Source organism: Heptranchias perlo, chromosome 26 (assembly GCF_035084215.1).
Source record: "Heptranchias perlo isolate sHepPer1 chromosome 26, sHepPer1.hap1, whole genome shotgun sequence".
In the NCBI taxonomy this organism is placed as follows: Eukaryota; Metazoa; Chordata; class Chondrichthyes; order Hexanchiformes; family Hexanchidae; genus Heptranchias; species Heptranchias perlo.
The window spans coordinates 22,388,789-22,412,549 of record NC_090350.1 but is presented as its reverse complement, the minus strand read 5'-3'; the positions used below and the strand labels follow the sequence as shown (position 1 = coordinate 22,412,549).

General features: G+C 39.7%; 1 protein-coding gene across 16 annotated transcripts in view; it reads right to left on the bottom strand.

Moving 5' to 3' along the window:
* Window positions 1–23,761, bottom strand: part of macf1a (microtubule actin crosslinking factor 1a) — a 523,722-nt gene that overhangs the window by 113,344 nt on the left and 386,617 nt on the right. For 14 of the 16 annotated variants that reach the window (XM_068006497.1, XM_068006495.1, XM_068006501.1 and 11 more), the window contains 11 exons: window positions 22,069–22,277; window positions 21,214–21,531; window positions 19,588–19,754; window positions 17,229–17,385; window positions 16,735–16,861; window positions 14,791–14,853; window positions 13,630–13,865; window positions 12,456–12,585; window positions 9,634–9,833; window positions 9,027–9,522; window positions 3,543–5,014 (listed from right to left, as the gene is read on the bottom strand). In XM_068006497.1, coding sequence (XP_067862598.1) covers window positions 3,543–5,014; window positions 9,027–9,522; window positions 9,634–9,833; window positions 12,456–12,585; window positions 13,630–13,865; window positions 14,791–14,853; window positions 16,735–16,861; window positions 17,229–17,385; window positions 19,588–19,754; window positions 21,214–21,531; window positions 22,069–22,277 — 3,575 coding nt within the window. The remainder of the gene's footprint in view (window positions 1–3,542; window positions 5,015–9,026; window positions 9,523–9,633; window positions 9,834–12,455; window positions 12,586–13,629; window positions 13,866–14,790; window positions 14,854–16,734; window positions 16,862–17,228; window positions 17,386–19,587; window positions 19,755–21,213; window positions 21,532–22,068; window positions 22,278–23,761) is intronic. The other 2 variants (XM_068006499.1, XM_068006511.1) reach the window with 1 other exon arrangement.

Sequence of the window (23,761 nt, the reverse complement as noted above, 5' to 3'; positions counted from 1 at the left end):
CTGCTCAATAATGGAATTGCTGCAATTTAAATTAGCTGCAGGTAAGTGGCAGCATTTGCAGTAGTTTGTTTCATCCATTTTGTCAAGGTACACACAAGCAATGCCTTAAGCTACAGACTTTATTCCAATAAATAAAATGTACTTACACTCATGTTATGAAAAACATAAATTAGACATTTTTAAAAATTCAGATTAATTTGACTTGATTAGTTCAGACACACTTTTTATTATTAATTTCACAAATGTGACAAAATATTTCACACACTGACTGGAGAACATGTTTGTATGTAGTCTGAAGAGTGCAATGTAATGGACCAGAGATCAGGGAAAGCAATAAAAATGAATTTTCCAAGTGCTCGTGGATCAGAAAAAGTTTAGTGAGCCTGCTAAAGCGGTCAGTGTAGCGTGCTTTTTTTTTCTTACTCACAAGGAGGGAACAGAAATTACATCGAGTCTATAGCACAGAAACAGGCCATTCGGCCCAACTGGTCTGTGTTGGCATTTATGCTCCACACGAGCCTCCTCCCGCCCCCTTCATCTAACCCTATCAGCATACCCTTCTATTCCTTTCTCCCTCATTTGCTTATCTAGCTTCCCTTTAAATGCATCCATGCTATTTGCCTCAATTACTCCTTGTGGTAGCGCGTTCCACATTCTTACCACTCTTTGGGTAAAGAAGTTTCTCCTAAATTCCCTACTGGATTCATTAGTGACTATCTTATATTGATGACCTCTACTTTTGGACTCCCCACAAGTGGAAACATTTTCTCTATGTCTACCTTATCAAACCCTTTCATTATCTTAAAGATCTCTATCAGGTCACCCCTCAGCCTTCTCTTTTCTAGAGAAAAGAGCCCCAGCCTGTTTAGTTCTTCCTGATAAGTATATCCTCTCAGTTCTGGTATCATCCTTGCAAATCTTTTTTGTACCTTCCCCAAAGTCTCTATATCGTTTTCGTAATCTGGAGACCAGAACTGTGCACATTACTCCAAGTGTGGCCTAACCAAGCTTCTATACAAGTTTAACATAATTTCTCTTCTTTTCAATTCTATTCCTCTAGAAATGAACCCCAGTGCTTGGTTTGCTGTTTTTATCGCCTTATTAGCCTGTGTCGCTACTTTTAGTGATTTGTGTATCTGTACCCCCAGATCGCTCTGCTCCTCTACCCCATTTAGACTCTTATTATCCAAGCATTATGTGGCCTCCTTATTCTCCCTACCAAAATGCACCACCTTACACTTATCTACATCAAAATTCATTTGCCAATTACAGACCCATTCTGCAAGTTTATTAATGTCTTCTTGTATTTTGACGCATTTTCCCTTTGTATTAACTACAATGACCCCCAATTTTGTGTCATCCGCAAATTTTGAAATCGTACTTCTGATTTCTGAATCCAAATCATTAATGTAAATTGTGAACAACAGTGGTACCAGCGCCCTGTAGAACACCACTTCCCATCTTTTGCCATTCTGAGTAGCTACTCTTAGCCCAACTCTCGGTTTTCTGGCCAGCTTGCTATCCATTCTACCACTTCTCTCGACTCCACATGCTCTGACTTTATTCATGAGTCTACAATGCGGTACCTTATCGAAGGCCTTTTGAAAAATCCAAATATATTACATCTACTGCATTGCCCTTATCTACTCTTTCTGTTACTTCTTTAAAGAATGCAATAAGGTTGGTCAAGCATGACTTTCCCTACTGAAATCCATGCTGACTATTCTTTATTACATTTTTGTTTTCTAGATGTTTTTCTATTACATCTTTGAGTAAAGATTCCATTATCTTTCCCACCACCGATGTTAAGCTAAACATTTCCTTGTGGATGCACTTAGTCCAGAATGCTTCATAAGTCACAGTTCTCATTTGGCCATTGGGCATAAATTTCCTTCCCCAAAATACTGAACTTTTTCAGGGCATGCTGCATTCTTCTGAAAGGATGATTTGCCATCCTACATTTATATGATAAATACCACCTATGAATCAGACAAATGAAAAGGGGCCCCTTGCTGGAACTGAGCAGCATTCGCCAAAGCTGCTTTGGTCAGGTTCTAAAAGTGGAAACCTTGTAGCAATGAGTCCACCAGCTTAGGAATAGAATCCTGCTTCGTCAGGATTCCCAAGAATTACAAACCCCATTTTAAAGCTATCTAGGTATTGTATTCATTAACATGACTGAACCCCAAGAATAATGAGTGCCATAGTTTCAGGACGGCAGTCTGCAGCAGAGTGTCTGAAAAGAAAATGATATGTGTGGCAGTTGGGCCCAAAGTCTTAGTGGTGCTGGAGCACTGTCCATGGTCACCAATATTCAAATTATATCCGAAAAAAAGGTATTGGTTGAAACATCTATGAATGAGGAGAGATTAGATCTGATGCCAATGCATGCACATTGTAGTTAGTGAGCTGTTTTCCAGCAGTGAAGCAGGTGAGATTCGCTAAAAGCCGCAGGAGGTTGTACAGGACTCTGAGGGCCCCGATAACTTCTCTTCAACCATGGAGATGGTGCTGGACTAATCATACAAATGGCTCTGGCAACTAGTGCTTGCCTCTCGTATGTGATCTGAAGCTCTCCCGCTTGTGGACACCGAGCAGGTGAACTCAATTCACAAACACTAATTACATCAAGGAACACCATCTCGTATTCCAAGGTCACCTTCCATCATTTTAATTGTGCACAATGAACTCCACTAACTAATCCACTGCAGATTATGCGGTTTGAAAGTTATTTGAAGCTGGGAGACAATATAAACTTTTCAATATCTGTTTCCAGAAAAGACCTATGACAAGATGAAAAATTCTTGTACGTCTAGCCAATGCAGACCTTTATCTAAATTGCAACATAATATTAAAACATATTCCAAGACTGGTAGTCAACATCAATAACTTACACAATAGTGATACTGGCAAGAAGCTTGTAAGTTTCTGTAAAAACTCAGAAAACTTCATGAAAGGATAACAACTGACCACAATACTAACTTGTGGGGAAAATGATCTAGACAGTGTGCAAATACCTTCCCCCCCACCACAAAGTACTGCTCAGTTTCTCCTCTTTCCCCTCTCAAAAGTGCTGCTCCCAGCTTCTCCTATCCTCCAAAAGCACTGCTCCTGACTTCTCTCAAGCACCAACCACGACCTCCTACCTTCTGAGACTCCTGCTGTGACTGACACCACTGCACACTTTGGGTAGGAATTTCTGATCTGGTGAAAATTCCTGCCCACAGCGTACAGCACTGCCAATCACCTACAGCAGAAGTTCCAGCAGGTTAGAGCAGCATTTGAAAGGGGGTTAATGATTTTCAATGCAGACAGTGCCACAAAAACACTGTTAAGTTTATACATTGCAACAAGAAACAACCAGTGACATGCAAATTCTGGCTGATACAGGAGTAAGACCACAAATAAATAGACTACAATAGTATATATTTGAATCACTGTTGTAGCAATTACAAAATACCACACAGAAATAAAGTTTCAACCTATTTATCACTTTGGGAACCTCAAAAAAGTGCCATGGGCTGAGTTAAAACAAACCTTACCTTAAAGTTTGCCAGTTGCTGATTGATGACATCAACTTCCGTTCCCACCATCCCTTGCAATTCTTCACCCTCTTCAGTTTTGGTTAGGAGGCTATTCAGTTCTTTGAGTTTTTCATAGAAATCTTCAACGCGCGCCACAGTCATCTCTACTTGCTCTTGTCTGTTCCTCCCTCGTTCCAGTAGTTTACCACACTGCTTGTTCAAGGCTTCAAGCTCTCGTTTCAGCCCTTGTAGATCTGGACTGCCTTCCACCTCTAGCATCTGTTTGCATTCTTTTTCTGAAGTTTCAATATCTTTCTTTAGTTCTTTAAGTTTGCTCATAAATTGCTTAATATCATCAATCTGTGATTGCAGGCTGTCAAGGTCCCGCCCAATGGGACTCATGCTGTCCAATTCGTCATCCAGGTCTGCAAGGTGTGAAAACATTTCTCGGACATGGTTTTGGAAATGTCCAATTCCTTGAAGTCTGTTTTCCATTGACAAGCAGCTTTCATCCACTCTCTGTTTTACATTGCCATATTCTTGCTGAACTACTTCTGCTTGCTGTAGGAGTTGTGATGAATCTGCACCATCAGGAGCATCTTCTACCAGACCTTGGGCGAGGTCTCTCAGATAGTCCACTTGTGGCTCTAAGATCTGAAGAGCTTCCTGCCGTGTCCTCAGCTTTTCCAAGTTTTTATTACTGTAAGCCTGTGGTCCAAGGGCATCATATATTTCAAGCTGCTGTTTGGTACCATCAAGTTTCTTCTGAATGTTTTTCAGAGAGTCTTGGAACTCCTTTAACCTTTGGGCCATTTCCTCTATGGATTCGCTTTTGGCTTGAAGTTGCTCTGTAATGTGGTCCATCCTTTGGTTGATATCTGTTTTTTCATCCCTAATATTTTCTTCATCCACCTGACAGGAATCTACAAGGATGTCAGCAGTAGTGTTCACCATCTCCAGCAGTGAACGGTGTTTCTCTACATCATGGTGTAGATCCTTAGCACTAGCTAAAGAGGAGTTCAGTTGTGCTGGATCAATGGTGATCTCCAGTTCTTCAATTTTAAACTCACATTCTTCTATCCATGGGAGCAAGTCTTCCACATACCGTCTGTACTTCTGAGCTTTCTGAAAACAGTCTTTGAGTTTAGAATGTCTGCCTGCTGCCTGCTTGCTTAGCTCATCCCACTGTCCTTTAAGGGTTGACAACTGACTTTGAAGGTTTAACTTTTCTTCTCCAGGTTGGGCACTTCGAAATAGAGACTCCCCTTCAGCAAGGATCATCTCATAGGAGCCCGAATGCTGATTCAGGCTTTTTTGGAACTCCTCCTGCTCACTTATCTGAGACTGTAAAACATCAAGGTATGCAGACACAGGAGGCCTCTGAGTATGCTCACTGCATTTACCATCCAGCCACAGCTTGAGTTCATCAAATGTTTGTTGGAACTGCTGAGAACTGGCCAGAGTTGTTTGAAGTTGGTTTATGCGGTCACCTGTAGATAACAAGTATTAAGCAACATCTATTAACGTGTTATTTACCAATTAATTTTGCAACATAACTAAATAAGGTAATATTCTTCAAATTTCCCACAAAATGTCTGAAATGCAAATACAGATTTAAAAATATTTTTTAAAAAGCACTACAAACCTTAAAGTGTAATAGTAAACAAAAGCATGCACATATGTGCAATATTTAATTAATATTGATGGACCAGCTGGTCTTTTTCTATGCATTGTTTTTCATATGTTTATAAACAATTAAACTCTGAATAAGCTGAGGCTGTGTTAGTTAAAATGAGGCTTTGTTAGCTTAAAGGACTACAACCCACCTTACCATTAGAATAATACTTTGTGCATTATTTAGTCTAACATTACATTCATTAATGAGTGTATAATCCAACTTGCTGATTTATTATAAATTAGCCATCAGATTTTATCCCCTGGAAAGATGAAGTCCAAAATTTGGGTTAATAAAACTAGACAATGATGTCCAACTGCAGTTCTGTTGAGACCTGCAGATACTTTCCCCGTTTGGCACAGGAACCATCTCATTTTCTCTCCAGTATTTGACACAAAATTCACTTTTGGCTGATGGAAGCTAAGGATGTAGCTAATGATGCAGTTCAACTACTTTAGCATTGCACTTTGTGAAGATAGTTGTGAGCATTCACTATTTGCTTAAGGTATTTTATTTGTTCCTTCCCAAATTGTTTTGCTGACTACACCTGAAGTTTTCTGATTGTGATTTTTATCCAGAAAAGTATGATTTACTTGTAGCTGATTTCATTCATTTTAAAAAAAACGCAATTTCAAATAGAAATTAACCCCCCAAATCAGAAGGCCCAATTATAAAGATTCTGAATTATAGGGACCCCCTAGTGTAGCACTAAGGCATATGGAGCAGAAGGTCCCAAATTTGATCCCTAACGTGCTAATTTAGCTGATATTAACTGAGGAGTGATTAGGGAGATACAATTCACTTCAGTGCTCCTGGGCTAGAAAAGAGAAAAAAAAAAGCCAGATTTTTCGCTACTTTTCACTATCTAGTGACCCTACTTGAAAGTGCATGTGCATGGATGTTGGGCGAGAACAGGATTGGCTTAGCTGTAATGCCTTCCACAATCAAATAGGCTTCTAACTCTCACTCTCTGAGCTCACACATGAAGAGTGGCTATTTGGGTGATGTGTTGGTGAGCAGATTTAGCCCAAAAACTGTCATTAACTTCCTGAGTGGGGGGGCGGAAAAGGGATGGGAACTGGAATATTAATCACAGGAGCTAGAATTAAATGCACTTTGAATACTTTTTAACAAAAGTAGCAGTTAAAAAAGGTAAATATCAGTCCAATTAATTGAGAAAAGAATACTAACTTATTTCAAAAATGCTCTGTGGTAAATGTAAACTTAGATCGATATCTGTAAGTAGTTCAGTTTGAACTGTAACTTGCTGCTTGGAAGGAAACTCTTGGTCAAACATTTGTGGCCATAAAGCTCAAGTCAAAACACAAAGTGCTAAGTGCTTTTTCTTTACAATACATACGGGTTGATAATGCAGTACAACTACAGTGTTTCCCAGATTTGACCTCATCTAATAATGCGAGGTTAGCTCATTAAATTATTTTTGTGATGCTCTTGGGACTACATTCATGATGCGTCGGGAAGGCCACGGGATCAGGGACTACATTATTGGGCACCAGGAGCTGTTAAAGGGCTGCTGACTGCCTTTAAAGCTGAGCCATTTTTCTCAGCTGCAAAATGGTTTGGGGAACAATGTCTCTTTTCAATGGCCTTAGGAAGAAAAGTGGAATTTTAATGCTTGGCCTTTTCTGCCCTTTGCAAGCAAGCACTGAGCATCTGGACCACTACTTAAGCACTCTTAATGAGCAATTGTGCATTGTGTGCACTCAGACTCAGAGCGCCAAAGCTGCTTGACCACTGCATTTTGGGGCACTATGCATATTGGGTGTTGAGTATGCCTCAGCACCCGACAGTACAGGGCCCCGACACCCAAAGCAGTGCCGCGGTTCAGGCACTTGAAAGCACTTAATTAGTCCATTAGAGCTTCATCAAGTAGCAGCAGGACTCTACTCTTTCTCATGAAGTTCATAAGTAGCTCCTCTGACTAATTTGGTGTCATATCAGTAATAGCTACTGATAACCCTTTGATTATTGCTAGCCCATTCCAGTTGTTAAAGTGGATACAACTTTATTCCATAAAACGCAAATTCAACAAAATTCAACGCATATTCAACAAAACGCAAATTCTGATTATGAAGTAGAATATTCAAATGGATACAAATGCAAAGAATGACTAATTCATCACATTCTATGGATAATCTTTGTGATCCAATTATATTTTTCATTACGGTGCTGAATTGTTACTTTGAACTCATTGACCTTTGCTAGCTGTAGTTTACAACAAGTGTTTCAAACTCACTCATGGAATCTTCCAATATAATTCTTTAAATGAAAACATTTTAATTTTTAAAAATTTGTTCATGGGATGTGGGCTTCTCTGGCAAGGCCAGCATTTATTGCCCATCCCGAATTGCCCTTGAGAAGGTGGTGGTGAGCCGCCTTCTTGAACTGCTGCAGTCCGTGTGGTGAAGGTTCTCCCAAAGTGCTGTTAGGTAGCGAGTTCCATGATTTTGACCCAGCCACGATGAAGGAACGGCGATATATTTCCAAGTCGGGATGGTGTGTGACTTGGAGGGGAACGTGCAGGTGGTGTTGTTCCCGTGTGCCTGCTGCTCTTTTCCTTCTAGGTGGCAGAGGTCGCGGGTTTAGGAGGTGCTATCGAAGAAGCCTTGGCGAGTTGCTGCAGTGCATCCTATGGATGGTACAACTGCGGCCACGGTGTGCCAGTGGCAAAGGGGGTGAATGTTTAGGGTGGTGGATGAGGCACCAATCAAACGGGCTGCTTTGTCCTGGATGGTGTCAAGCTTCTTGGAGCTGCACTCATCAGGCAAGTGGAGAGTATTCCATCACACTCCTGACTTGTGCCGTGTAGATGGTGGAAAGGCTTTGGGAAGTCAGGAGGTGAGTCACTTACCGCAGAATACCCAGCCTTTGACCTGCTCTTGTAGCCGCAGTTTTTATATGGCTGGTCCAGTTAAGTTTCTGGTCAATGGTGACCCCCAGGATGTTGATGATGGGGGATTCGGCAATGGTGATGCCATTGAATATCAAGGGGAGGTGCAACATATATTACACAGTTCATTATTTTGCGGTTACCAGTGTATTTTCAACTTGGACATCAGTACTTCATGTCAATTAAGTTAGAATCCACGAACACTCACTTCACAACATGCTAATTCTCAACAATAATTTTATGCCGAATAAGTGCCTTTTAAATTGTGAAACTGGTCAATCAGCATTTATGGACAGGCACACAGCTCTGAGAAACTGATGACAAGATGTCAAGATGAAATTCTCTTATAACATGATACACTTTATGCTATCAGCTGTTAAGTCACCATTTATAATAGTCACATAGTTCCTATAATGCAAATTTATTGAAGTAATTCAATGTCCAGTAGAAGGAATTTGTTCAGAGGGTTGGTTACAAAAGGTTTGTGATATTTTGAGTTATTAATGTAGCAAATTAGTGTTTATGGACACACACAAATAGACATGAAATCTGCTCCCAATACTTTCCAAAAATTGAAAATTCTCAGCCCCAGACAAGGATTCAGCGGAAAAGCATTAAAATTGGTTTCTTCCATGCTCTTTAAGGAATTCGGTCAATTGGAAATGTTTCTGACAGCTTATTGACTACATGGATTTCAGCTGAGTTTCAACATATAGTGACGGAAGAGTGGAATGTATCTGTAATAGAAGTAACTAAAGTTCATAACTTGAAAAATTATGGCAGCCTGTTTCGTCACTTCGTCTGGTAAGAGATGATTAACTGGTGTTAAATCGTATTACAATAGTTTTTTTTTGGTACACTAACTAAATCTGTAGAAAATAACAATGACCTTGTACAATACAGCATCTATACCAACCTGCTCTCTCTTCAAGACCATTAAATGGCATCAGGACAGCATCCAGCCGCTTCCGAAGCTCATCCTTTAAATACTGTTCACCAACAAGGGAGGACAGGTCATCGCAGAGAATTTGTGCCTCTTCAATCTGCTCCTTTTGCTGTTCCAAATCTGAACGAATTTCACTGGTGTCTTCGAGTTGTTGTTTGACAACATCTGGCTGTGTGCTGATCACAGATTGGCTGTTTAGTTTATTACCGAGGCTTCTAACTTTGTCTGTGAGTTGCTGCAGTAGCTCTTGGTACTGTGTACTCTTGGCTATGGCTTGATCAATGTGACTGGATCGACCGTTGAGCTGATTGGTAAGTTTATCCCATTTGTCATTGATGGCTCCGTGCTGATCTCTCACCTGGCTGTCAGAGGGAGATACATCTCCAGATGCACACAGTATTCCCCGTGCTGCTTGGTTCAGTTGTTCATACTGGGGTCTACGTGTCTCAAATTCTTTCAACATGAACTGTCACAACAAAATAAAGACTTTAATTAGAGATACTGGGAAATATTTCATCTTCAATCTTTTATGGTGTGTTAGTGAATAACCTTCAAGTTTGTAGTTTTTAAATTTTACCTGCACTTGTTGTTTCTGAGCACGTAGCATATTTGGATCAATTGACAGAGGACCCAGTACACTCATCATTAATTCCTTCTCTGAAAGCCATGGACTGAGCTGTGATTCTGTGTTCTGGAAACTTGAGAGCAGGTTGGCTGATTCCTCAAGTTTTTGTTGTCTCTCAGTTATTGCCTGATTGGCTCGAGTCCACTTTGACTCTAAACAAATTACAGATAACAATGATGATTTATTCTGAGAAAGATTCCATGCAATATTATACATATTGGTTCTTACTGATTGACAAAATCAGAATGCATCACGTTAAAATGTTTTGCACTTACCATGCAATATAATGCAAAATGGTTTGATACTGTGGAATTCTACAATGTTATCTTTTGATAAAGAAAACTTTAAAATCATAGTTAAAATACTCTAGGCTAAGTAGCTACAATGTAGCTAAGTAGTTTCCAAAGCAAACCAGAGACTCAAAATTAACATAAAAATTATCACACCTCAAAAACAGTTCACAAAATACATTCATGATGAGAACTGTAACCTTCCCACTTCTAGCAAGGCTGGAGCCTTATCAGCAGTACCCAATTTTTTCCACTAATTAGCCTGTTTCAGTGGAGTGTTTCATAGCCCTCGAGAGCCAGAGACTTAGACACTTTGGCCAGTGTAATGTATTTTTCCTTCTTCATTTGCACTGGTAATCCCTCTTTTCCCGAGTGCAGTGACGTTTGCTGGGGTACAACCCGATGGGAAACAATGGTCACTTACTAGCTGATCCAAGTGGTCATTCATCATAGGCAAGTCTGGACTATGGCTACTCCACTGTGCAGATCACCACAACTGAGTGCAACCCTGTCCTAAACTTTTTTTTGGGGGGGTGGGGGGGTGGGAAATAATCTGGTCGCTATACGTAATGACATCATAAACATGCTGTTTCGAAATGCATTTATAATGTTGCTACGCACAGCAACTAGAGCAATTCATTCCCCCCCTCCGCCCCCCCAAAGATCTTCACATGCACGCATTTCCAGCAGGTGTCACTGCACAGCAACGGGAGAGGGAACTCTGGCAATATCTTCTCTCCATACCCGCATTTTCTGTGCTAATTTGGCACGCACCAGAGATTAAACCTGGGGCCTTCCTCATACAGTTCAACTGATGTAATTTTGAAGCAATCCTTAATTGGAAGCAATCCTTCTACATTCAACGGCATTACCATTGCCGAATCCCCCACCATCAACATCCTTGGGGGTCACCATTGACCAGAAACTTAACTGGACCAGCCATATAAATACTGTGGCTACAAGAGCAGGTCAGAGGCTGGGGATTCTGCGGCGAGTGACTCACCTCCTGACTCCCCAAAGCCTTTCCACCATCTACAAGTCAGGAGTGTGATGGAATATTCTCCACTTGCTTGGATGAGTGCAGCTCCAACAACACTCAAGAAGCTCCAACAACACTCAAGAAGCTCAACACCATCCAGGACAAAGTAGCCCGCTTGATTGGCACCCCATCCACCACCCTAAACATTCACTCCCTTCACCACCGGTGCACTGTGACTGCAGTGTGTACCATCCACAGGATGTACTGCAGCAACTCGCCAAGGCTTCTTCGACAGCACCTCCCAAACCCGCGACCTCTACCACCTAGAAGGACAAGAGCAGCAGGCACATGGGAACAACACCACCTGCACGTTCCCCTCCAAGTCACACACCATCCCGACTTGGAAATATATCGCCATTCCTTCATCGTCGCTGGGTCAAAATCCTGGAACTCCCTTTCTAACAGCACTGTGGGAGAACCTTCACCATATGGACTGCAGCAGTTCAAGAAGGCAGCTCACGACCACCTTCTCAAGCGCAATTAGGGATGGGCAATAAATGCTGGCCTTGCCAGCGATGCCCACATCCCATGAATGAATAAAAAAAATGTACATTAACAAAAATTTATGAAGCAACTTGGAGGGAAGCAAAAAATATCATGTTATTTTCCTCAAAGTAGGAGACAATCAGATCAATGAATTAGAACAATTTGTTTAAGGTGTACGGAGTTCACTTTTAAAATCATGAGCTATTTTTATTTAAAGAAACTCAAGAATAAGACCATTAACAATCCTTTAAAACCTACATAACCTTTTTTTCAAAAAGGAAACTATTTGGCGAAAGATATAGGAGATACATGGCTTCATGTGCAAGACTCTATTCACAAGTACAGCAAGCATGATTAAAATTAGGAGTTCCTACTCATGAGTGAAGTAAGTCTACAAAACAAATTGCTGTGGTGGGAGTTACATCTATCTATTCAATAAAGATAGAAGGAGGAGACCACAATTTGTATATTTAAAACAAACTTCCTTTTTTGGGAGAAATGATCAGTGTTATAATTTCCTGTTGAATCAATAGTTGTGAAGATTTGATCTCTGCCTGTGAGCACTGTATCTATTACTGGAGCACTATTTTAGGGTGAAGGAAGATTGTGAAAGTAACATTGATGTTCATAAATATATTTACAATACTCTGCAACATTCAGTTTAGTCAAAATATTATTTTAAGTAATTCCTCCCCTGCCCAGTTGATGCCTTTCTTTTAGTTTCTCATATCTTCATGGATCTGTATCCTCCTTGTTCAAGATTCCAAAAAAAAGATTTCCCACACTTACATAAAAATTACAACATGGAAACAGAACATTCAGCCCAATGAATCTATGTTGGTGTTTATCCTTCACACAAACAGTAGTCCTAATCCCATGAGCCAGCTCTGTTCTCATATGCTTCTTATTCTGTTATAACTGCAAACATGAATATTAGTACTGTACTGTACTAGTTTTACCTATTTGTTCTAGCATTTCCATCCACTTCTTAGCTTCAGGTGAGTCTGTTTTTTTCTTCAGTAAGTCTTTCAATGTCTCTTTCAGCTTTTCAACCTTCCCCGAATTCTGTTCAAGCTCAGCAAGAAAGGCCTAAGCAAAAAAGGAGTTCAGTGATTGACAACAACTTTGCAAGCGTACATTTACTAAAATACAGCATTAATTCTGTTGTAGTTTGAAGGATTTATCAATTGTGGAATTAAATGTTAGTTTCGAGCTCAAATTCATTGCTCAATTTCTTTTATGTATTAGCACTTTAAGAATCAAGTTCATTATTGCTTTCAAGATGCACATTTTCTATTATATAAATGGCACAATATTAAAATTTCTCAGTCGAACTATAAGTAGAATTTATGTAGAGCTAAAAAGATTTAAGGAATAAAAAATTAAATTTCTCACCCTATCTGGATAATCAATGATCTGACAAGATTTTTCAATTTACATACCACAATCAGAGCATAAACAAAGTAACTAAAGAAATAAAGGCAGACTAGAGCTCTGGTTTCTTAAACACAAAAGTCAGTAGCTTATGAATGTCCGTGTTACTTGAAATGGCCATAAATATAGTTTTACCCTTTTCTTTCATCATCCTGACTATCCATATTTGAAGGTAAGTCAAGACTAAAGTAACCCCAATTTTAATTGTTCCTCAAAAGTATTTGTTCACTCATAACAGTATTGAAGATTCAGCTCTTCAGATGAACAAAGCTATATTATTTGATGGTCTCGGCTACACTTTGGGGAACCCAGCAATCAAAGCAACCCAGACAATTGACTTTAGTATTTATGGATTTTGCTGAAGTCCAGACCTATATGCTCATTCTGAATGACTGAAAGAAAATTGAACACTCATCTTGTTTTGTTCCAACTCGGACTTAAAAAGGAGGTTAAAGTTCACTCGTCTATTATCGTCCTATTCGTCTCCTTTGGTCAACATAACTACTTCCTACATTTCCCCCTTTTTCTACACCAAGAAGCATACTGACAAAAATCATCATATAAGTAGCTTACTAATTAAAAATCACTAGGCCTCAGAAGCTTAATTTGCAATGACGGCAAGATAATTTTAACTGCGGTGTTATTAGCTGTATGGGATTTAATTTATGCTTTATTAGTCACATTTATTAAAATATTCACCTTGTTTTGCTCCACTTGTGCCTTCACGGCTTGAGCTTTGGTTGGTGATGAATTCAAAGTGGACAAAGTCTGTTCTTTTAACTCTAGCCATTTCATGATGGAAGCAGTTTCTTCTCGAACCTCCTGCATTTGGTTAAATGTAGCCCCAAGGTGGTCCTGACATTCCTTTAGTACATTACCAAGGGTTTTATAACTATGGTTCACATCAGAGACATTCTGCTGGATTTCAGCAAGTTCTACAAAAAGCAAGAGGAGACAGTGGCCAAATGTGATTTACCATTTAAAAAAAATACATAATTTTATTGTTGCAACATGACCTTCAGATACTGGTCAGAATATCTTCAATGATGAGATGATCATTGTGAAATACCATCTATATATTAGTGTATAATATGCATAAATGATTGTTTTTCTACCAGTGTAGAAAAACTAAGGTTCCACATTCAAGCCTTAAAAGTCAGGCCATGGGCAGAATTTTCTTTGGGATGATTCTTTAATAATTTCACTAGGGTTTTTTTTCCCCCAGTATGCATTATCTTACCCCAGTGGCAGCTTCAAATTGAAAAAATATTATGTCCACACCATATTTTCCAGCAAGTGTCTATTAATAGGGAAGGGGAAGTGCAAAAATAGACTACCTGACTATAAGGCTTTTTTTTTAAAGCTGTTCAAAAAATGTTTATAGCAAGGGGTAGATTACATGGTTCCTCTATAACATAGGAAGCCATATATAATCAGAGCACATCACAGCAGCAGGCTACTGTACATTATTTTTTACTAAAGCTTTACTGAATACTATTGCATAGTTAGTGACAATATATTAATATCATACTTTTTTGCCTGGAGAAACTCATACAAATTAAAAGGGATGCTAAGGGTTGCTCATCAACCAACAGTAGCAAACGTGTGCTTTCTTTTTCCTGGAGAATGATCATTTTAACTTGCATAACAAGTTACCAATTAAATTGGAACACTAGAGCTGTTAGCAACCAAGGCTGTATTCCAGCATATACCATCACTTTATATGGGTACAGCATATTAATAATTCATAAATACCATTTTATCTTATAATCCATTTCCTAACAGCATGGATCTAATTGAGGAGAAAAATGGTTGGAAGATGCAACAGAAAGACACCTCAGACATTTCCTATTTTCTCACCTTTGTTTCTGTGGTACCCATTCATACTAGGTGCAGTCACTCCACCATTCACCATCACAGAACCTGAGTGAACAATAGGGAGACACAACAGTGCACAGGACAGCCAATATTAGGAACAAAAGCTCAGCACAGACACAGACTCCCTCAGCGGGACATCACAAGACACTAACAAGCATTGTTCTACAGATGAAGCTCTTTTTGAAAAAATAAAAGTGCTTTGTATTGTGTGATAGATGTACACATCGTTGGCAGCAAACGTGGATAATTGTGATTTATAAAGAATGCCTATGTACTACATAGCTAAGCTTCAGGAATGTTATTTCTTAGATAAAATTGTGGAAATCCATGTCATATATACCAATGCAGATATAAAATTGAACTGCGTAGCATCTTTAAAATCTTTCTAAACTCTCATAACATCCAAGGTGTCAGCCTTGTCTCTGTTTCAGAAGGCCATGGGTTCAAGTACCACTTCAGAGACTTGAGCACATAATCCAGATATATCTGTGCAGTACTGAGGGAGTGCTGCGCTGTCGGAGGTACCATCTTTTGGATGGGACGTTAAACCGAAGTCTCGCCTGCTTTCTCAGGCGGACATAAAAGATCCAGTTGGCACTATTCGAAGAAGAGCAGGGGAGTTCTCCTGGTGTCCTGGCCAATATTTATCCCTCAACCAACATCACTAGAACAGATTATCTGGTCATTATCTCATTGCTGTTTGTGGGACCCTGTTGCGTGCAAATTGGCTGCCGTGTTTCCTTACATTACAACAGTGACTACACCTCAAAAGTATTTCATTGACTGTAAAGCACTTTGGGATGTCCTGAGGTCATGAAAAGCGCTATATAAATGCAAGTTCTTTTTCTTCTTTCTTTCTATCAGAGAATATTTAACTTGAATTCTGCTATATCAGCTGCACTTTCTTCTCCTTCTTGTTGCAATAAATTTCACTGACAGAGAACCCCCTTTAGCTCCAGGTACCCACTGCATCATGTAGGCAATGGTGTTTTATGGGAACATACAATTTGTAGATTATCTGTATATGTGGAAGCAATTTTGTTTTATTAATAATGGAAAACTAGTTTCAATGCTCCCAAGTAGCAAGAGTCATAATGTATTCAGTTACATACTATGAGCATCATATCCATGAATATATCCATGGACAATGTTCTTCTTCAGCACATAATTTCTATCTCAATACAACAACTCAACTAAATGCAATTAAAGTGCAATGACTCAACAGTCATATTGAGAACGAGCTCGGAGTAGGTCACATATTTGCTCTCTTGGATGGTGAATGGTGCATATCATTAGGAAACATGAAGCTATGTTAATAATTAAAAAGTACACTATGGCTGTTCTAAGATAAAATATAAGCTACATATAAAGAGAATACTGACCAAATTAGCCTATGTTGATATGGTAAGCACATAGATCAAATAAAGTTGCATTGATTAGAAATTGTGACTGTCATCAAATAAAACATTTGAGCAAATAATTACAACAAAAAAGCTGAAACATGAGAAACAACTGGACAACGTGAAATATCTAAATTAGAAATGCAATGTAATTAGTAAGTAGTTCTAGTGACATGTTTAATATAGGGCTGTTGTAAAATAGCTCATTAATGACCAAAATGGTAGCAAATCCATGAATTGATGGGTAGAAAAATCCCAATCATTGCTGTTCCATCAGATGGAGGCTAAACATTTCCCAAAAGGTGTGAGGAAATAAAAATCATTCCTGTTCACCCTTGCATATTAGTAGATGACTGAAGAATTGTATTGAGAGAAATCTGCAGGCAGGTAGTTTGGCTGCCCTCTTTTGATGGTGAATGGTGCATAGTATGGGGAACCTAAAATTATTTTTAAAAAATGGATGAAAATCATGTTAATTATAATTTTCAAAGCAGTATAAATCTGTTTTCTTGATCTGAAACGTTACCTGTTTTACTGCACAGCAAAGAAGTATCAGGTGATGTTATTTCCATGATGAGACTTTCCAACTCAGTTCCTTTATGATTTATTTCTTGCACATTTGGAGATTTTGATGACCAATCCTCCAATAGGATCTGTGAATCGAAATATGCCACATTATTGCATTGTTTCATTCAAACTTTTGCCCATATAGGCTAGTTTCTACCATGCTTCTTTTTCCAGGAGGAAGGCCAACATTATGAACAATTAGTCAGCTTACATCATGTTGGATGAGACCATTCTCCCTTCCCCCCATCCAAAAGATAGAATGCCTTGTTCCATATAATAACATGGCTGAGAAGTGAGTAAATCTGCCTGATTTAGAAGTTGAAGAACACACTTACCAGCTATTTAAATTACACAGTCATTTCATACATTATAATTTACTTAAAAAATGTAAAATGCATTGTGTTCCATAAACAAGCACAAATTCTGCCTGTTTCTTTCTTTATGCCTATTCACCTTTACTTGTTGGATCTGTTTCTCGAGCATGTCTGTATTAAGTGCTGACTCAAAAGCTGGTACATTAGTCTCCATTTCCTTTAACCACTTTCTCATCGAATCCACCAGAGATGTGAACTCGCGCAGGTGCTGCTGGCAGGATAATGCCTCTTCCTCCCTGAAAAATTGAGGTTTAATGAATGGTATACATCTTTATCAATCATAGTAAACAGTCTGATATCTAAACTATTTTAGTACTTGTACATCTGCTTTACAGATACATTAAAAAATTAAATTTTCTTTCACTTTACACTACTTGTGGATTTCCCATCACCTTTCATCATCCCCCATGTAGGAGAGCTGAACTGTCTTAGACAATGGACCACATTGACTAGTAACTCCATTGATTGGCCAGTAGGAGGAAGAATTTCAAATAGGGCAAATGTAGTCGTCTATAAAATCCAGTCTGGTACCTATTTACATTGACTACCAGCTTAACTCCATGATCATTTAACTAACATTAAAGTTGATATGTCCAGAAAATAACTGACATCAGATCCAGGCTTTCCTGTAGATCAGGGAAGCCGGAGGTCATGGTCTCTAGTATGTCATCAATATTTCCAGCTCTTTCAGTTTGAGCCTGTTAATAATGTGTTTTTCAAACTGCTGGGAATTCTAGGTATGGCAAATATTTGGTGTAGTATTTAGGGAGCAAGTAATTACATCTTTACAAATAGAATGTTACTACCATGCTCACTTTTCAAACAAATCCATCGTTTTGCAAGAAGAAAAGTAACTCTTAAGTTTGATTAAATTCTAATAAAGGACAAATTGAGGACACATATCAGTGTTGCTGAACAAATAAAATGGGGTTAAGATTTGCAGCTCACCTAACACTGACAGCAACCAAGAATCTGATGAGAGAAGGCATCTCATCAAGTTTGGCTAAAGTAATTGAGTTGCCAAGTGTGTTCCGGATAAGGAATATTTAGGCAAAAATAGACCAAAATTCTAATGATTCTTATCACACCCAATTTCAAAAGGAATCCAGAGGTGATGACATTGAATAATCTGTCATGTTTAATGAAAATACAAAAGTAAAATTGATGTGATGCAGAAATGGTTCATGTCCTTTCCAAAAAGAATCCAGTGTTAAAGTAAGTTTGCTGAAGACATTTAATCAAATTTATTGACAAAATGTAGCTTTTTACAGATGTTCAAATACTCAACTGTTAAATCCTGAGCTGGATTTATGATCCCGAACTGAGCTTCCAACCCCACATTCTGTCTATCACAAAGAACACCTACTTCCATCTTCGTAACATCAACTGCCCAGCCTGCCATTCCATCATCCACCCTCTGTAAACTTCAGCTCATGCAAAACTCTACTATCCTTATCCTATCCCACACCAAGTCCCACTTATCTATCACTCTCTCCCTCACTGACCTACAATGGCTCTTGTTCCCCATCCCCAAACCCCAAATTTAAAATTCCTATCCTTGTGTTTAAATCCCTCCATGGCGTTGCCCCTCTCTATCTCTGTAATTCCCTCCAACAGTTCCCCTTCCCCGAACACTCCTCTGACTCTTATGCATTCCTCATTGGGGGCCCTGTTTTCAGCCACCTAGGCCACGCACTCTGGAATTCCCCCTTAAACCCCTTGGCCATTCCAGCTTCCTCTCCTTCTTTAAGGCTCTCCTTAAAACCCAGCAATTTTCTACATTAAATATGCTATACAAATGCAAGTTGTTGTTGATATATGAATAGGTCTAATGCTGCATTTCAGAAGCACCCCATTTCTGATGACGGTTAAAATATACTGAAGCATTTTTAAGTTATTAATAGTTAATATTCGTGGGCTGGCATTGGCACATTTCTCCATATAGTAACTTCTTGAACTCAGTCGGTTGTCAAGAGATATAGTGAATAGAGACATGGCACTTTCCCAAGGGAGGGAAATATGAGACAGGCAGGAAAGAGACAAAGTTAATTGTCCTAATCACTCTTGCACACAATCTAGAAGCCAGTTGCAGAGCAATATTAGCGGAGGCCTGGAACCAGGTCACCTGATCACCCTTTTGGATGGAAATTGATGGATCTAAAAGAGAGAAGCAAAGGGGAAGAGAGGGAAGACATCATACATAAATCCACCAGTTTCTAAAACAGTGGGGTAAATAAAATATTTTTAAAAAATTACCCTGAAGCAAGCTTCTTAATGGGATCATTCCAATCTATTTTGACATTTTAGTACATTGTGTTTTTACAATGCAGTGATTACACATTAATCCCATGAACTTTGGGCCTATGCCTCCCGTAAAAGCCAAATAATGGTTATTGAATGGCTCAGACAAGCTCCATTAAAGGTGCAATGTTTCTTACCTCTTCTTCACATTTAGTTCTAGTTTTTTGTATGCTCTGGTTAGGTCTTTGACAGTCTCCATGTGCTGATCCTTGTCTGTCAGAATGCCAGATGCTGTCAGCTCCTCTGCCAGTTGTAGTAGAATCTGTAGATCGCCTCTCTGCTTCACCATTTCTGTGTTCTCCTCCTATGGTAACCAAATACACAGTCACATGCAATTAAGAAAAATCGCATGGCTGCTCTTTTTTGTGTGTATTTGAGCTTCTCTTAGTTAATAATGCGAGTGCTGGGGAATGAACACTTTGCACTTTGAATGCAACAACAGAAATAAATGCCTCCAAGAGCAAGACCAGCTGAGAGCTCCCCCCGATACAACGTTCTCACCTCAAACTACACTGTACTTGTGCGACATCTTAATTTCTTGTTGTCTTTAATCTGATTAACATCAATATAGGTGTCAGGCTTGAGTGCAGTTTTACAATAATATAATCAAACACTGAAAACTAAATTAAGGGCATTGCAAACCAACTTAATTTAACAGCAGTCAACTTTAATTCATTTTTGAGCTGCAGACGTCGCTGGCAAGGTATTTATTGCCCACCCCTAGTTGCCCTCGAGATGGTGGCAGGGGGCCTTCTTTTTGAATCACTGCAGTCTGTGTGGTGAAGGGACTCCCACAATGTTGTTAGGTAGGGAGTTCCAAGATTTTGACCCAGCAACAATGAAGGAACGGTGATATATGTCCAAGTCAGGATGGTGTGTGATTTGGATGGGAGCTTGGGGCTGATGATGCTCCTATGCACCTGCTGCCCTTGTCCCTTTAGGTGTTGTGAGGTTTTGCCAAAGAGCCTTGGTGAGTTGCTGCACTGCATCCTGTAGATAGTACACACCGTAGCCACGATACACCGGTGGTGAAAGAAATGGATGTTTAAGCTAGTGGATGGGGTGCCAATCAAGTTGACTGGATGGTGTTGAGTGTACTGAGTGCTGTTGCAGCTGCATGCATCCAGGCAAGAAGAGAGCATTCCATCATACTCGTAATGTGCCTTGTATGTGGTGGAGAGGCTTTGGGCAGTCAGGAGTTGAGCCGCTCCCCGCAGAATATCCAGCCTCTTACTTGCTCTATAGTCATGGCATTTATGTGGTTAGTCCAGTTAAGTTTCTGGTCAATGGTGACCCCCAGAATGCTGATGGTGGGAAACTCGGCAATGGTAATGTCACTGAATGTCAAGGGGAGGTGGTTAAGCTCTTTCTTGTTGGAGATGGTCATTGCCTGGCACTTGTGTGATACGAATGTTACTTACCACTTATCTGTCCAAGCTTGGATGTTGTCCAGGTTTTGCTGCATACAGGCATGGGCTGTTTCATTATCTAGGGAATTGCGTATGGAGCTGAACACTGAAATCATCAGCTAACAGCGCCACTTCTGACCTTATGATGGAGGGAAGGTCATTGATGAAGCAGCTTAAGATAATTGGGCCTAGGAGACTGCTTAGAGAAATATATTAAATATGCTGATGTTTAACTGAAGTGGTTTTGTCTCAGTGATGAGTTATGTATCATGTTTCTAGTACTTCATTTTTTAGAAAAAATTGAGCTTGGGGTATGCAGACTAGATAATAGAAGTTAACAAATATCATATTCACCAGTATTTTCTGTGAAAAATGAGCAATATCTTTATTTGGATCTCCTCCAGTTGCCAGGCTCTGAGATTTGCTTTCCATGAAATATCCAATGTCCTGTACCAGTTTCTCAAATTGTTCCATTTTGGGTAGCAGTTTTCTCAGCTTCTCCTCCTTCTCCTGCTGTTCACTGCACACTGCTCCCAACTGGCTATTCAACTGGTCAAGTTTCTTTTGGAGTGAGGAAGCAGTTGCTCCATCTGCATTTTCAATGAAACCACAAACCATTTCCTGGATTGTGCTAATGCTGCTTTGATGACTAGCGATATCCTGCTTTAATTTCTGAAAGATTACAAAACAAGTTATTTTTGCAAAATGAAAATATCGTATGTCCTTGAACTTTAGTGGACATTTTAATTTTATTGCTAGTAGCCATTGGTTGTTCCTGACAGTTATACTTTAAGATTCATATATGCATTTTATATAGTGTATATACACACACACACAGAGAGAGAGAGAGAGAGAGAAAATGAGAATGCGAGTGCACGTACATGCGCGAGTGTCCTGTCAAACTATGTACGATCAACAAAATTATCTAACTACTCCATACTAAACCTTTCAAAGGAAAGAAATTCCTGGTATTATGATGCTATTGACAGGATGAAAAATAGTATCTGTGTAGACTTGCCATCAATGGTTAGTCTGACTGCAAAATGATACACAAACTGTCTAAAAAACTCTATGTTTAGACAAGAGGCTCCTAGAAAATTATGGAATGATAATGATATTATGGCATGAAGAATGATAAAGTTGTCATAGTTTCACCGTCAATGGTTAGTTTGACTGCTCCAGAAAGCAAAAGCATGGGAGAGGACTCACAGTGTTTTGGGCAAGGGTATCCTGGATGGCAGTAGATGACATCAGCAAGTTATCCTGATTTTTCAAGCTGTTTTCAACATCTTGCAACCAGTGCAGTAAGTTATCCAGGCCTTCTTGAACACTTTGGGACTGAGCAATTGACATCTGTACCTTCTCATTGCGCACTGACACCACCTTGGACAAGCTCTTATACCTCTGCGAAATGGAATCTAAAAGCAACAAAGTTCTGTTATGCTAACACTTAAAGTTGCATTCAAAACTTCAGAGTTTTGGTAAAAGCAAATTCTAATTTTTGGCTTAGAGAAAAATGTGACAAAATTGGTTACAAAGGTGAATGATTAATAGTAAATCTTTGTTTCATGCGAAACATAGTGGGGGGGGGGGGGGGGAGAAAGAGAGTGGAGCAGAACACAGGAACGGGGTTAAGTCATTCAGTCCCTTGAACCTGTTCTACAATTTCATTAGATCTGTACCTCAATACCTTTCACCCATCAGTAAGAGCAGGAGACGCAGAGAGGGAGGACGAGGAGAAGGAGGGGCAGCGGCGGTATTGCATTCAGTGGGGGAGGTTCTGTTAACAGCTGCTATTGTTCTCAGTGTGGCTGTGATGCCAGCAGGTTATTTTATGCTCAGGGGTGGGGGGTGCGATTAGGGAGTTTTAGTTAAGTGTGGGAGAGGGACCTGCTGTGCAATTTATGGTCAGTGGGGTTGGCAGTGTAGGTTTATTGTCTCGTCAGGGTTCTGGAAGCTGTTCTTCACTGCACCTCTAGCAGAGCATAGAAAAAAATCACCTGTCGACATGGGTCTTTGTGCCACCATAGGCATTACTACTGCATTGTTGTCAGAGGTTCACACTTACTAGGTGCCCTTCTGCTTATCACTATACTTCTTAAAAAAAACTATAACTGTATTTATTTTACTCTTTGGCTTCTTGACTTTAGAATCCATGTTAAACAGTCAAGCGAATAAATAGACACAAATATTGTAGAAAATGCACGTTTTAAATCAAAATTAATAGAAAAATCTGAGTTTTTGGTCCTAATAACCTCTATATTTTAAATGTAGATTTTGGTATTATAATGTGTTTTAAATATGTCACTTCTGACATCAAGTAGCATACCTCATTATTCTAGAGCATACACCAAACTTACTTGAAGTGATAGCACAACATGAGTAATTCAACTCATTCTGGTTTCCAGCATGAAATTGGCTATGAGATCCCAACATGCTCCCAAAGACGTTGGCCTGTGGTCCGAGCAAAATTGAGCCATGGACTTCATTTGCATTGAACCAGCGAGCTGCAGACGTCATTCGGGCTTTCCCATGCAGCTCGCCAGTCTGCCCGGTTCTTGCAGGTAGGTTCTGGAGGAGGATGGAGGGAGGGGGGGGGGGGACTAAGTGGAAGGGGATGGCGTGGACCGGCAGGGGCCTGCAGTATTTGTGTGGAGCCAGGAGAAACACTTCTGCTATTCCTGGCTCCACAGAAATAAAAGTATTAAAAAATTTCCTTACCTGTTTGGTACAGTCCCTTTAAGGGCCGCTGGTTAGGCCACTGAAAACCCAGAACTACCGTGTGGTTCTGGGTCCTACAACTGACTTTAGCAGCCCGATTTGCACATGCAAGGTGCCTAAAGCCTGACTCAGGCAGACACAATGCACACCTAGAAATTGCCGGCTTCCAACTTTGCAGCTG